Source organism: Pogoniulus pusillus, chromosome 15 (assembly GCF_015220805.1).
Source record: "Pogoniulus pusillus isolate bPogPus1 chromosome 15, bPogPus1.pri, whole genome shotgun sequence".
NCBI lineage: Eukaryota > Metazoa > Chordata > Aves > Piciformes > Lybiidae > Pogoniulus > Pogoniulus pusillus.
In genome coordinates this window covers 5,337,545-5,353,164 of record NC_087278.1, presented here as the reverse complement: position 1 = coordinate 5,353,164, position 15,620 = coordinate 5,337,545, and the positions used below count along the sequence as shown (strand labels likewise).

At 42.2% G+C, this 15,620-nt stretch overlaps 1 protein-coding gene across 3 annotated transcripts in view; it reads right to left on the bottom strand.

Annotated features, from left to right (window-relative positions):
- Positions 1-15,620, bottom strand: part of CNOT4 (CCR4-NOT transcription complex subunit 4) — a 92,938-nt gene that overhangs the window by 51,866 nt on the left and 25,452 nt on the right. For all 3 annotated transcript variants that reach the window (XM_064155018.1, XM_064155020.1, XM_064155019.1), the window contains exon 2: positions 393-636. In XM_064155018.1, the coding sequence (XP_064011088.1) occupies positions 393-566 (174 nt within the window). In that variant the 5' untranslated portion in view covers positions 567-636. The remainder of the gene's footprint in view (positions 1-392; positions 637-15,620) is intronic.

The window sequence follows — 15,620 nt, the reverse complement described above, 5'->3', positions numbered from 1 at the left end:
GCTCTGCTAATTCAGCTGAACCTTGGCCCCAGCAAACCCCTGATGCTGGAATCCTCACTGTCCTTCCTGAAAAGACTTTGTCAATGCATGAACACCCCAACTCAAAGGATTTTTATTCTTTTGCTTGGCAGCTCTCCCAGCACAAGCATGCCTTGGTTCGGATCCACAGCTTGCCCTATTAATCCAGTTCTGAATTCACCAAACCATGACTAGCCACCGTACAACAGCTTTGACACATACGCAGATAGCATCTGAAAAATCCAACACCTCACCCTTGATCTAGGTCACGACTAGACAAATGTGTCCCTGAAGGAAAAGGATGCCTTTGGCACCAACACAAAGCAAAAGCCTTGTGAGATGTGCAAGACAAGCTGCTGTTCCAGGATATTTACCTTTCTGCAAGCAGGACAAAGTCCATTTTCATCAGTGCGGATACGATGCCAACAGAAACGGCAGATTTGGTAGCCACAGGTGCAAGGGAAGAAGTTGATGTCATCAATTTCCAGAGGTTCCATGCAGAGGGGGCATTCCACAGGGTCTTCCTTAGCATCAGGGCTGCGAGACATCTTTATATGTTCGCAGAGCAGCAAAAGTTTATAATAACTTAATAGACCAAGTAGGTCAGCACTTGAAGGTCTGCAAGAGAAAAAAGAAGAGCATAATTAGTACTTCAAAACAACCTTTCTTTTAGATCTTTGAGTATTTCAAGTCTTTACTGCTTTCCTCCTCCCCAAATTATCTAATACACAAGCTATTCCCTAATAAATCTGAGAGCTTTTTCTGATTTTGAGTCACAAAAGCACTGTGAAGGACTGGACTCGTGATGTATCCCTCCACCTTGATAGGCAAGAACTTCATCAGTTCACTAGCCTAAGTGGGTTTCAAAGTGAAAGGCTGCAAAGATTGGCCTCAATGTTTAGAAATACGTAAAGGGTGAGTGCCAGGAGGCTGGAGCCAGGCTCTGCTTGGTGATGCCAAATGACAGGACAAGGGGCAATGGGTGAAAGCTGAAGCATAGGAACTTTCATTTAAACATGAAGAGGCATTTTTGACCTGTGAGGGTGACAGAGCACTGGAACAGGCTGCCCAGAGGGGTTGTGCAGTCTCCCTCTCTGGAGATACTCAAAACCTGCCTGGACACATTCCCGTGTGATCCTGCTCTGGCAGGGGGGTTGACTAGATGATCTTTCAAGGTCCCTTCCAAACCCTGACATTCTATGATATGTTTATGTGTACACCATACATCCCTTCTGCCAGTTACTTTAATGCTTTCTTAAAGTCTTCCACAAACTCAAAGTTAAAATCCTCAAGTGTAGGGCTTCATTTTTAAGCTCAGTTTTATTACTACACTCAGACTTGGAACAATGAGAGCTCTGGAGTAACAATTAGTTCATTCAGACTTTTCAGGAGGGTTACCAAATTATGAAACAAAAACCAAGAAAAGCTTTTTCTTAAGGAGGCTTAGCTTCTTTGCCAGTCTCATTTTTTGGTCCAGAGACTGAACTCAGAGATCAATCCTAGGACTACAGCCAAGAATTTTCAGGTACAGTGCTTTCTGTATCATGGATTCATAGAATGGTTTGCACTGGAAAAAACCACGAAGATCATCTAGTTCCAACCCCTCTGCCACTGGTAAGGACACCTTCCACTAAACCCTAGGCTTTTTATCAGCATCCAGTTCACACCAAAGCCTAACTACATAACACACAGACGGGTTTGGCCACATGCAAGTTTTAACTTAGAGCACAACCACAATAAAAAACTCCTGGATGAGAATTTTGAAGAGAACCAACATCCAGCTCACACATTTCTTAACTCATTTCTGGAACCCGTCTATCATGTCAAAGTGCAGCACAAGAAAGTTACTTTCAGACTTAAAACAAACCACACAGTCATCACTGAGAAGTTCAATCAATCAGTTCAAGATTTTTCAATTAGGAAAAAGCCTTCATTTAAGTGCCATTCTGGATATCTGAAGTTGCAGCTCATCTCAGCAAGCCGTCTGTATCTGTTGCATGAAACATGCACTTAAGTGGCACAGAATTCATGGGCTAAAGCACAACGTTTAGATGGATCTTTTGAAGGAAGGCAAACATAGACACAAACCAACTTGAAATCAATGGAAAAGCACAGAAGGAAGTGTGGCCAGAACTGAGGGCTGGATGGTCAGACTATCTGAACTACACATCTTCTTTCCATGCAAGCAGGGTGAAAAGTTTAACAAGAAATTTGGATTTTATAATAGACCTATGTTTTTTCTCAAAACATCAGTCACATAACTGTAATTTAACCACACACAATCTGGAGTCTTCACTACTTTCCCAGAGAGTCTTCAGTTCTGATTTCTAACCAAAACCTCCTAAATTGTGTACTATCCAGGCCTTCTTTTCTCCAGGCTTTTAGGAGCAAGCCCAGAAAACTAATTTGTGCATCCACCTACTTGAAGCAGAGTGACATTTACGCCTGTCCTTGGAAGTGTGACAACTGAATGCTTTTATATCAAACCCTTGCTTATATATTTCTTCACATTGCAGTGTTAGCCTTATGGGTTTTGGTTTGATAACATCAACCACAAAACACACAACTCCTGTTTATGATCTTCCACACTCTGAACCACATTTCGTTGAATGAAGTCTATCTTCTAAAGCCAAAGAAGTTCCCATTCAAGCTGGGACCTCCCACCTTACAGCACAGGATCCTTTTAACACCAGTCTGCAATGCCCTACCCTGTACATCTCTCCAGGACAGCAATTCCTCTTCAAGCTACCAGGAAAGAATCCTGAAGAGGACCAGCATAGACACACACACATAATGCACCATCCAAATACACCACAGGGTCCACGGCTTTGAACAGGAATGGTCCAACTCTAAGCAGCCTACAAGCACAGATTAAGCTGACATCAGAAGCTCAGAGGAACTGCAATTTCAACTATCTTGGCAGGGAGCATAGCCTCCAGGCACGTCTAGCAAATATACACCACTGCCCTAGAAAGAAGTTCCATTAGTGTTCACATGAAAGTAAGGACGAGGTACCTATGGGACAGAAGTGTGCCCTTGTGGCCATGAGAGTCAAGGGCACCCTGGGGTGTGTTAAGAAGAGTGTAGTCAGCAGGTCCAGAGAGGTTTTCCTCCCCATCTACTCTGCCCTAGTGACACCACATCTAGAATACTGTATCCAGTTTTGGGCTTCCCTGTTTAAGAGACAGGCAGGGATCTGCTGGAGAGAGTTCAGCAGAGCACTCTGAGGATGACTGGGGGACTTAAACATTTCTCCTGTGAAGAAAGACTGAAGACCTGAGGCTGCTTAGTCTTGAGAAGTGAAAGCTGGGAGGGGATCTTATTACTGACTATAAAAGCCTGAGGGGTGGGTGTCAAGATGAAGGTGTCAGGCTCTTTTCAGTGGTGCCCAGTGACTGGAGAACGAACAAGCTGAAACCCAGGAGGTTTCACCTCAACATTGAGACACTTCTTTACGGTGAGAGCGACAAAGCACTGGAACAGGCTGCCCAGAGAGGTTGTGCAGCTTCCATCTCTGGAGACCGTCAAAACCCATGTGGATGTGTTCCAGTATGACCTGCCCTAGCTGATCCTGCTTTGGCAGGAAGGTTAAACTAGACAATCTCCAGAGGTGGCCTCCAACCCCTAACATTCTATGATTTCAGATGTGGTGAGCATAATTTCTCTATATGACATACACTAGTAACAATCCTATCCTCTTTGTGACCTTTATAATTATTAATACACCAGTTTTTACTTCATTCTCTGTGCTTTCATGAGTGTTGTATTTACAATCATTTTGACAGGCTCAAAATCAGACTCTGGGACGCCACCAGCATTTTCTACGAAGGACACTGGCGGAATATGACCTGAAGGAAGGAAAAGGATTAGTTTGTTTGGGAGCTTTGTCTTCCAAGAACACATTCCTACTGGCTGTAGAGTGGGAGGGACAGTTTAAAGGCCACAGCACATTATTTAACTTCTTCTTATGGAGATCACAGACAGTTCTACAGCAACCCTTACGTGTCCTGTACATTTTCACAAGGAAGATCATGATATGAAAGTGGCTTTCAACCAAAGCACTGGACAAACTGCATAGATTTTGTTCAGTTTAGATTTGCATTTGACTTTGTCACCAATCTCCAAATACCAGGTCAGTAAAGCAGGCAGCATACTCCCTTCAACCGTACTCATCCCACTGCATGCTCAGCAGCTCTGAGCCTACTGAAACACATCTGAATAAAGCCATCACTAGCAAAGCTACAGTTAAAAGCCCAGTTTTGAAGGAACCTCAGCCACCACAGCAAAGCTATCCATTTTTTAAGCTACTGTTTGGAATCTCCACTAAGAAATGTCATTAGTTCATGAGAAAAAGTTTGGCCTATTAGTTTGTGCCTTTGGGATATGCAGGCAAACTCTAACAGAACAGCAACACGATTAACATTTATGAGCTGTTTAAGTTAACACTAAGAGTTCAGCAGCTGCTAGTAATAATGCCAAGAGCTTGCTTCAGTCAGCAAATGGCCCATTACTTTACAACGAGGAGTAAAAAGCAGCTGTGTGCCATGTCCCTTGAAACCAAGAAGCAATATTTATTTACTTGGGAAAAGAGCATCCAAGCATAAACCCACAGAATTATAGAACGGTAGGGGCTGGAAGGGAGCTCTGAAGATTGAGTCCAACCTCTCTGCCAAAGCAGGATCACACAGGCAGGCCTCACAGAATGCATACAGATGGGTCTTGAAAGATGGGTCCTCCAAAGGAGGAGACTCTACAACCTCTCTAGGCAACCTGTTCCAGTGCTCTGGCACCCTCACAGTAAGAGGGTCCCTCCTATAAGAGGACACCACTGAAAAGAGACTGGCACCTTCTTCTTGACACCCAACCCTTCAGATATTCATTAACACTAGTAAGATTGTGTATCAATCTTCCCCTCTCTGGACTAAATAGTTCTAGTTCTCAGCCTTTCCTCATCACACAGATGTTCCAGTTCCTTAATGGTTCTCATAGCCCTTCTTTGCACACTTTCTAGTATATCCCTGTCCCTCATGAACTGAGGAAACCAGAACTGGACACAACACCCCAAATGTGGTCTTCCTTTGACCTGCTGGCTGCACTCCTCTTAATGCACCCCAGGATACTATTTGCCTTCTTGACCACAAGAACACACTGTACCTCACTCAGAAATTCTCCACTTATGTATGTCCCATTTCAGGAGGGTTTATATACCAGGTTTTGTCTCAAGTCTGCATCAGAACAATACTTGTTTTTTTGCAACCAGCATGCATGGTGAGGAATCATTAATGCATCAGCACCAAGAAGCACAGAGTAACCACTCAGCCCCAGCACTGTCAGCAATAGAGCAGCCAGCAGGAATAGGTGATTGTGCCCCTGTATTTGACACTAGTGAGGCCACACCTCAAATACTGGGTTCAGATTTGGGCCCCCTACTTCAAGAAAGACATTAAGTTGCTGAAGCATGTCCAGAGAAGGGAAACAAAGCTGATGAAGGGTCTTTTTGAGGAGTGTCTGAGGGAACTGGGGCTGTTTAGTCTGGAGAGGAGGATGCTGAGGGGAGACCTCATCACTCTCTACAGCTACCTGAAAAGAGGTTGGAATGAGGTGGGGCTTGCTCTCTTCTCCCTAGTGTCAGGTGATAGTATGAGCTGAAATGGCCTGAAATTGTGCCAGGAGAGGTTTAGATTGATTATTGAGAGAAGCTTTCTTTATGGAAAGAGCGGTCCGGTGTTGGAACAGGCTGCCCAGGGAGGTGGTGGAGTCATCATTCCTGAAGCTGTCCAAGAAATGTGTGGACCTGGCACTCTGGGACATGGTTTAATGCCCATGGTAGAGTTGGGTCGACAGTTGAACTCAATCTTAGAGGCCTTTTCCAACCAAAACGATTCTGTGTTTGTTTCAACCGATTCAAAATGAATGGCACAGGAAATGTAACACAGCAGTGGTACAAAACACAAGGCAGTGTAGATGCTGTGTTTCAGCCAGAGTACTTGGTCTGAGCGATTGGGTTCAGAGTGATTATATTAGTAGCATCTCAGCAGAAAAAGAGGAAGATTGCACACATGTAGACATGTGATACAAGCAGCTAGAATGTGTCCACACACCTCCTAAACTGCCAACAACTGCAGTCAAACAGGGCTCTGACAGCTCCACATCCTGTTTACAAGAGACTCTGCCAACACATCCATGCACACAGTGATGGAGCAGAGATGGACAATGTTCAGAGCAGCATCTTTTGGATTTAGTGGATTTGTAACAGATAACCAAAAATATAGAAATACATAGCTGTGTGTCTTATCCTCTCTGCTATATCAACTAAGTTCTTTTCTTCTCCAATCACAGATGCAAAACAACCTAAAAAAAGGATATTTTTTGTTTTACTGGAAGTGCTTACTTGGTGGATCTGACAGCTGTGTCTAATCAGCTTCACTGTACAATTGTTCCTCTATGAAATCCTCCAGATTTTTGCAGTCAGGAAGAAAAGCTATCCTAGTATGTGAGGGTACTCACCTAAACAGAATTTTGCTTCTAATATAGTCAGTCATTTCAGTCCACTTAGAATGCAGACATTGTTTTTCCCTTTTCACTTGAGGTAAGCAAATTTAGCTTCCAGCAGTTTATCTTCCCAATTTAAAGGTGGTCATAAAAAGGGAAGGGGGGAATCAGAGGAAAGACAGCTAGCTTATTATCCATTCTTTCTGCTCAAGTGCACCAGATTGAGACTTGGTACACACTGCCTCTCATCTCCCCATAGCAGACATCACCAACATCTCTGTTTTGCTAGTTCATTTTAGCAAACTTTGCACTTAGAAGTTGAATTTCTCCCCTAGGAGAGCAACTGGCTGCAGGGGATACAGACACATTCTCTGCCCTACCTGATGGGCTGTGCCAGGGGAGATTTAGGCTGAATATCAGGAAATATTTCATCACTGAAAAGGTAATCAAACACTGAAAGTTTCCCCAGAGCAGCAGAGGCAACAGCCCTGGAGGTTTTTAAACAGCTTGTGGAGCCAGTGCTTAAGGACATGGTTTAGTGATGACCTTACAGTGCTGGGTTGAAAGTTAAGACTAGATGAAGGTCTCTTCAAAGCCCCCAAAATACATTCAGTGCTTCTGTGAAGCCAGCCTTGCTACTTGCTTTAAGACATGAAAAGTGTCTCCATCAAAAGCTCTCAAAATCTAGCAATGAAAAACCTGAATAAAGAACTCACATCCCATAAAACATTTGGAGACTTAGGGCCTCTTGAAGGAAAAAATCCAGACATGTGTTAGCTAATGTTTCACTTAAAGCTCAAACACACCTGACACTTGAAGTGAAACAGGTCAGAATCTGTGTGCTGAACCTTTAAGGAAGGGATCATTAAACTTATACAAACAGAAACTCAGACTTTTTCCACAGCCTTGTACTTTTTGAGACTCATCAGCCCTGAGAAGGTTCCAAAATGGGCTGCAGATGCTGCCTGCATAATGCCATGGGGGAGGCAGCCAAACAGGGCCTCTATTCCCACTCTGCCAAAGGATCCGTTCCCTTTCCACACTTCACCTCTGTGGTTATTCCATCTCGCAAGCTGGAGACAGAAAGGCAAGCAGACTATAAGCAGCAGCTGTAAGGGGTTATCCCTTCCTCGAATCAGGGGAGCAGCAGCAGCAGCTGTCATCACATCACTCTCCTCCAGGCCAGCAGGTGGGCACAGTGGTTTGAGGTCCACACTTGAACTGCCTGCTCCTGCTAATGGCTCTGAAAGGAAAACAATCTCGATTTCCTTCTGCCTCTCAGCACAAGAATGGCTATTTCCCTGCACTGCACTAACCACTGGAAGGTTTATATCAAAACCTTCCACAGACAGGCTGCAGAGAGAAGTCTACCTTTACTTTCTTTTTAAGCAGGCAGAATTTAGAGAGATCAAGGGTATCAGGGCCCCACAGAGAACCCACATGGGCAAAAGTTCACATACAACCATCCCAAATTATGGATGGCCTAGCCATTCAAACATCTAGTCTTGTGTCTTGAGCTATCCACACAATTCAGTAACCTGGGGAACTTCCCCAGCCCCTCTCTTTGACATGCTACCCCTCCCTACTCGCCTAACTTTTTTTTTGGAGGACTACAGAAGTGTATGATCCTTTCCTCCCACTGGCCCTTCACTCATTAAAACACACTGACATTTCACTGGTGAGCAACAGTGATACAGGAGATGGCAGCAGTGCTGAAAATGGGCTATTCTTTTCTAGGTTTTATGGTGCTCTTAATGAGTGAGAACAAAGACACCTCAGTGGTAAGCAAGCAGGCTCTTGAATTCATCCAAGTTAATTTTCATTTGAGACAGAGGGGCAGTTCACTTCCTACTACTTTTTCCTGACCGTGCTCAACATTTAAAGTAAACTGTACTACTAACTGCAAAATTGTGCCCATTAGCAGCACAGTCCATTTTTCTCCCACATCATCTCTCTGGAATAATGGTTTATTATTCTGTCTGTGGTCTTTTATCGTAGTACAGATGCTAAGAAAGAGGCAGAAAAAGTCCTGAATGTTTAGAAACTATGACCAGGAATTGGGTAGGCATCTCAGTGTTTCTAAACAGAGTTACACTTTGCAGGATGTACCACCAAGTTATTTGGCTCAAATAGGTTAAAAAATGAAGAACTCAGAGGCAACTCTGCTTTAAGACTCCCCACAGGTGCTTAGGGAGCTCACTGTCATGATTTCAGACTTTTGAGTTCTGCCAGCATGAGTAATTGTACTGTCACTGGAACCAACAAGGCCAAAACAAAACTGCTTTTGCTGGATCATATTTTACCTACATCAATCCTCCATCCAGTTCATCACACAGCCACGCAGAAGCTTGCACCAACATGGTGAAGATGTAGAAATGAGCACTTAGGAGCAGCAACTGCTCAAGCAAGCATATTCAGCAACAGTGCAAAAACCAGCTGAAGAATTTACTAGGTAAATTTCAACTTACTGCCCTCAAGGCACCCTGATAACAAAAATAGAGTTGGATGCCACCTGCTAAATTAAAGGGAAAAGAGAACTCAATAATTCTTCATAAACACACACTGTGAACCCAAACTGTTTCAAGACAGTTACATGGCCTGAAGTTAAATATCACAAAAAGATGCTTTCCTTCCATTTAAACTTAACTGCTTATAGCACACAGCTTTCATGCATAAAGACCTACATACTATCACTGACACAGGAATGCTATTTACTCAAATTACTTTCTTACAAATTGTCAACAGAATCAAGGTGTTAAATTTCATTTAGAAAGAAAATAAGATTCTGATGAATTCATCCACAAGCACATAAAGCTCTGGACAGAATTATCCAAGACAATGACACCATATTAGTATCTAGGTCAACCCATTGAAGAAAACTGGAAGGAAAATATTGCTCTGTAATTGTCTAAATCAAATTCCCACATATATTTACATTACATCTTGAATGCTTATATTCCTTATTTTCTCTTTCTGCATGCTCCCATTTCAGTCTTGTACCTACAGCTCTACTATATACAGACATCACAAGCCAAAAGCATTTGGATACTGAATTAGAAGTGGGCTATAAAATTATTAATTGAATATTTTAAGCGAGTCTATCACAAACAGTAACTACCTAATACTAGTAAACATATTCCAGTAGGATTCTTTCCAATTCCTCAGGACACAAACAGGAGATGCTTAAGCAATGCATGAAACAAAAAGCCATACCCATAGAGGTTTCACAGCAAATTATCTATCACTAATTGTTGTCAAAGAATTTTGCAAAAGCCATAATCATCATGCAAAACCAAATCTGCCAAACCCAAAATCCATCAGCTCCTGTTAACCATTAAGTGTGTTCCATTTAAAATATCCCTAATTCCCTAAAAATCTCATTACTGGGGAAAAGGGAGCTGCTCCAGTCCTTGTACTTTCTCTTCAGAGCATCTGCTACCAGTCACTGTCAGAAAGAGGATCCAGACAGATCATCAGCTTGCCAATCATGCAGCAACCACAGGCAGCTATTAAACAGGCTATTTGGGGAACCAAGAGTCTTTATTCTGTTCATGCAGCACCCTAGCACAAAATACTTGTTCTGCAGTCGAGGTATCTACACATCAGCACTCCACAGCTCAATTCCTCCATAAGGCTGTGTTCTCTTTAGTCCTTTGTAAAGTGATGCATACTCAAACGCACACTTGCCCTCCTTGTAAATCTCTAAAGCACGTCCTAGCACACCAACTTGCTCTGTGTTTGAAGACTGGCACATTGATTTCATTGTAGAAGACTCACATTCTAACACAGAAGCGCTGCCAGAGTGTTGGAGCAGCACTAAGGGAAAACAAATTGTTTTGTATACAGACAGGTGACTGAGATTAAAAGCTTTGTTAATGCATGGAACTGCAGTAATTTGTGATATGATTGCATTGCACTGCAAAGGTAGTCACGAACATAATAAAGCAATCAGAATCAGTGCAGACAACCCCAGTAGAGGAGGGTTTTTTTAATGATAAAAGGTGAACACTGTAAACACTCTACAGCAAGGTGCAGGGTCCAGGTGAGTGATGGCAGCTCAACCTCACTGACCTGCACTTTACCTGCTTCCCAGAAGTTTTCAACACTCACTTTTTCCAATGCCTACTACTGCAGATTAAAAAGCCTAGATACGGATGTTTCATTTGGGGACACTGGCTGGAACAACTTTAAATTTCACCCACACTGCAAACCTCTGAACCACAAATTTGTGCAAGTATCTCACTTGCACTTTCTTAACCTTCTTCTGTCTTAGTTTTGCTAACAATTAAAACATATTTTCAAGATAAATTGCAAGATAACCCTCCCTTCAATAGGAACTGATTTAACATTTAAACACAAAGCATTTTTCTATTGATAGGTACTGTATTTTGACCTACAACTAAACTTTTTAAAAGCTGACTCAGCAGAAAGCCTGCATGACACATTAATTAAGCTGTAGCTGCTTCAGTATGTAACACATTCCTCTGGCTTTTGAGGCTTTGTTTCTTAAGCTGGTATCAGTGAAGCATTTAATAACTTCTTTTAAATAATATCTAGATGGAATTTTTAAACTAGCATAGAGTGCAAAAGTCACAGAAATTGTTCTATGTACTCTCTATATAAGACACTATGTTCACTAAACTTGAAACCAATTAACTTATCTCAAAGTAGCAATGTTAACAGTAGGTTATATCTCCAAATCCTTCAAGGTTTCAGAACTAGTATAGCAGCATATCCTCATTTTCCTTTCAAGGTGATTAAAAAAAGACTTTTTGCATTAAGGAAAATTGGTTCCTCCAGTGAAAGTGATCACTGAACTAGCAAATTAAAGTGCAATGGCCTGATTGTGTCTTTGGAAAAGATGGTACAGCAGGTAAATAGATTTTGGTTGATTAGCTAGTGAACTAATTCATTACTGGTGAACTAGTTCATTAGCTAGTATAAATAATGCTAGACACTGATGGATACTAATATCTATCAATATGTATTGATTACATTGACTACTAAATATTGTATTTGACTGTCAAAGATCACTAAGATGATGTGCACTGTAAACACTTGTGAGGCTATTTTGATGCAACAAACATTATTTTAAGAGACATGACCTACAGATCATTTTGAAACTTAAAAACCCAGAATGTGCTGCCCAAGTCATCAAACCAGTTCAGGTTGTTCTCCTCCCTCTCCTTCGTGACACAGCGCAGCTCTCTGCCTGTCTCCTAAGCAGTCCTCTCACCATCTCCCACTTTCCATTGATCTCCCTAGTGCCATTCAGCTTATTCTTATTTTCCTAGGATGTCTTCATCTAAAAAAGAGGAGAGACCCAGCAGTTGTTCCAGGATTCCAGCTACTGGAGTTTTTACCAGTCTATTTCTTTCTTCACTCAAGAGAGGTGAGAACATTCCATTCTGTAATGAAAACTTCTTGTGCTGGCTTCTATTACATTACTTAATAACCATGGCCAGTATTCCCAGATCCAATCAAAAAGAAAAGCTCAGCTTTGAAGAGCTCCATGCCTTTAAAGAGAGAAGACCCAGAAATCCTCACACACAGGAGAGAAAAAGCAAACAAAACCAAAACACTACTTGAGGCTGCAAGACTATTTCAGTACAACCCAGTTTGCTACATCCTGCTGGTGGCTATCACCTGCTGGATAATTTACCAGAAGGGCTTATTTTTGACCTGCTGGCTCCAGCTGCATTAATTCACATACACCTGATATAAGAACTGGTCTGATCTGAAAGGATGCCTGAAAAACAACAGTCACACCATTAGCCAGGTGGGGGTTGGTCTGTTCTCCCAGGTAACCAGAACAAGGGGACACAGTCTCAAGTTGTGCTAGGGGAGGTCTAGGCTGGATGTTAGGAGGAAGTTGTTGGCAGAGAGAGTGATTGGCATTGGAATGGGCTGCCCAGGGAGGTGGTGGAGTTGCTGTCCCTGGGAGTGTTTAAGAAAATCCTGGATGAGGCACTTAGTGCCATGGTCTTGTGGACTGGATAGGACTGGGTGCTAGGTTGGCCTGGATGATCTTGAAGGTCTCTTCCAACCTGACTGAGTCTATGATTACTGAGAAGCATTCTAGCACAGAGCACTATTGATGCCATGTGCTCAGACAGAAGCAAATGCAATTATTTTCTTCTAAAACTTGCATTAAAGGACAGCTCAGCTTTTGCATTAAGCCCTTCTCATTTGCATCTCCATGGTGCAGCATGAACAAGACTGCTGCAGCATCCTTAGAAATCCTTGCCTGCCTGTCCAGTTGTACTCAGTAATTACAACAGCTGTACTATCCAGTGCAAAAACCTTGCAGTTCTCTATTAATTCCTGACCATTTATAGTAGCCAAATGAAAGAAAAAAATATACAGCTGAATCTCCTGCAAAGAAATCTCAAGACATTTTTATTATCAACTATTAGACAAGTAACTTCTTCTGTAGCAAAGGGATGTGTTAGTTTGAGCCTAGATGGGATATTTTGGTGAGAAGAATTAGATGATAGGCTGTGAAAAGGAAACAGTGGTGATGTCTACTTCACTCATAGCTTGCTGAGATGTATAACAAGAACACAAACGTACATAATAGAGTTGCTCTCTGGGCTCTGAGGCTGCATGAACTTCTCTCTCTAACCCAACTTGCTGCCTGACTAATCTGTCTGCTTCTTAAACCCCCTGGCCAACCCTCCAAACTCACCTTGAGCATAAGACAAAGTCTGGGGTAAGGTGGAGGGGTGGAAAGAAGCTGGAAAGGTGTCTGAGAGCCCCTCCTGGGGACTCTGGAAGAGGAGTTGTGTTTCTATATTACTTTTTTGCTTGTATATTTCTGTCTATAGCTGTATATATTCTAAAATATCTGCTTGTACATTGTGCTAAGCTAAGTACAAAGCTTCATTCAATTTTCAGAGCAGCTGAGTCTAGTCTGGGTGATTTTCCTCGGGGGGGGGGGGGGGGGGGGGGCAGAAACACCCAAACCATCACAAGGGATTATCAGGGTTTTTTTGGCACATGTTATGAAGACACACACATACTCCTTTAGGCCACAAGAATTCCCAAAATGACCTGGAGGAAACTAGGTATAAAAATGGAAGAGTGGATGACCACAGGTTGTAGCTTCTTGTCTCTACCTGCTAAGGACCTCAGGAATCTTCCAAATTCCTTAACTGCCTTTTATGAATTGCTGAGTTCTCACAGCAGTATTAAGCGATAGCAAACCACAACAGTCTATCAGCCACATATTACCATCACCTAGAAGCCTCACAACATACATGGCAAACAGTAAATTCTCTGTTTATGTATAAGCCAGAGGGATCAAGCACTCCACCTGCCTTGCTGAGAGCTCCCCTGAATATTGTTCTGAATCTCACAAACTTCTTGAAATAGAATCAACCAGGCTGGAAGAGACCTCCAAGATCATCCAGGCCAACCTAGCACCCAGCCCTAGCCAGTCAACCAGACCATGGCACTAAGTGCCTCATCCAGGCTTTTCTTGAACAACTCCAGGGATGGTGACTCTACCACCTCCCTGGGCAGCCCATTCCAATGGCAAATCATTCTCTCTGCTCTTTGAAGAGTCTACACCTCCCCCAGCACAACTTGAGATGTCCCCTTGTTCTGTTGCTCCTCTTGAACACAGAGTAGTGAATGTACCAGGTAATCCTTTTTCTGTGTTACCAAGACATGAATAAAACTAAGAATTGTTCACTCTGAAGGTTAATAACACAGCTGAATACACTTCAGATTTAGGCACTGAGACACCCAGCAAGTATTAGTACCAACCTCACTTCCTTTCAATAGCATCTTTGAAATGAGGAAAGCATAAAAGACAGACACTAAAAGATCTGAGAGAAAACAGAGTTTAAATATTTCCCCAATCTTGTCATATAGGAGTGTAAAACAACTCTCAGAAAATGGATGATAAACTACTTCATGTTGATTTGCTTTCTCCCTACCTTCTCAATTAAGGTTGTTTTATTCTAGGCTTCAACTCCTGCAGCTCAATATTTTCAACACAGAACAAAGGTATAACTTGGCCTTTAAGTGTTATAGAGTAGCAGTTCTATTATGTGCTTCTCAAGTAATTTTAAACAGCAAATATGAACACAGTGGCCCAATTATTGTTTTCTTAGCAACAGCAGTATTAGGTCTCTCATGTTATTCCATAATCCATGAAAGAAGAAAGACTTTTCAGTTAGGTTGGAGAAAGAGAAGCATCAAAGCAAGCCTAAGAAATCTGCACAGAGAAAAGCCTTATACAGCTGCTTTCTAGATTCTGGATGAGCAGTGATTCCAGCTTGAGTGCTTCTTCTAATCAAGTAATAATGCAAAGCATTGAGCTCAGAAGAGTAAGAACTCTTTGTTAAAGTTCATGCACTTCTCAGTGCCCACAGCTCTATCTTGAAATTCACTGGCAGCTGATGCCAGAGATTGGAGAACTGGCATGAAGCATGCTGCATGACACAAGGATTAACAAATCAACAGCCACATACAGCACTAGACTGAACATAACATGCCTGCTTATTTTTAACTTCTTCACTTCTCTGGTCAGAACCTGTGAAACACCTATATCAAAGTTTCCTTTTAGTTCTAGAAGCAGCATGTCTTTTAACTCTAACCTTAATTTCTGAAAGCAAACCAACAAAAAACCCAACCAAACCACAAAACACAGGAATTCTTGATCTGCATTTCACTCTGGAATTTTGTGGATGCTTTACAAAGATCTCAAATCATCTTCTGATTCTTCAGTCTGTAGTTTTATTACTGACAATTAATTCAAAGTGTCCTACTGGATGCTGTGAAGTGAAGAAGCCTTCATAGGACTCATTTAAATAAGAATTGTGATAATCAGAACAGTCTAATTAGTACAGATTCAGTATCTGCAGGAAGCGTGTCTCACTTCTTCAAACTTCTACAGACTCAAACCCAAGAAATAAAAGCAGTCCAATGTGTACAAGAAAATCTAGAGTCAGAAAATCACAGAATATTAGAGGTTGGAAGGGACCTCAGAAATTGAGTCCAAGCTCGCTGCCATGGCAGAATCACCTACGGTAGTTCACACAGGAATGCATCCAGGCAGGTTTGGAAGAGACTCCAAAACCTCTCTGGGCACTCTGCTCTGC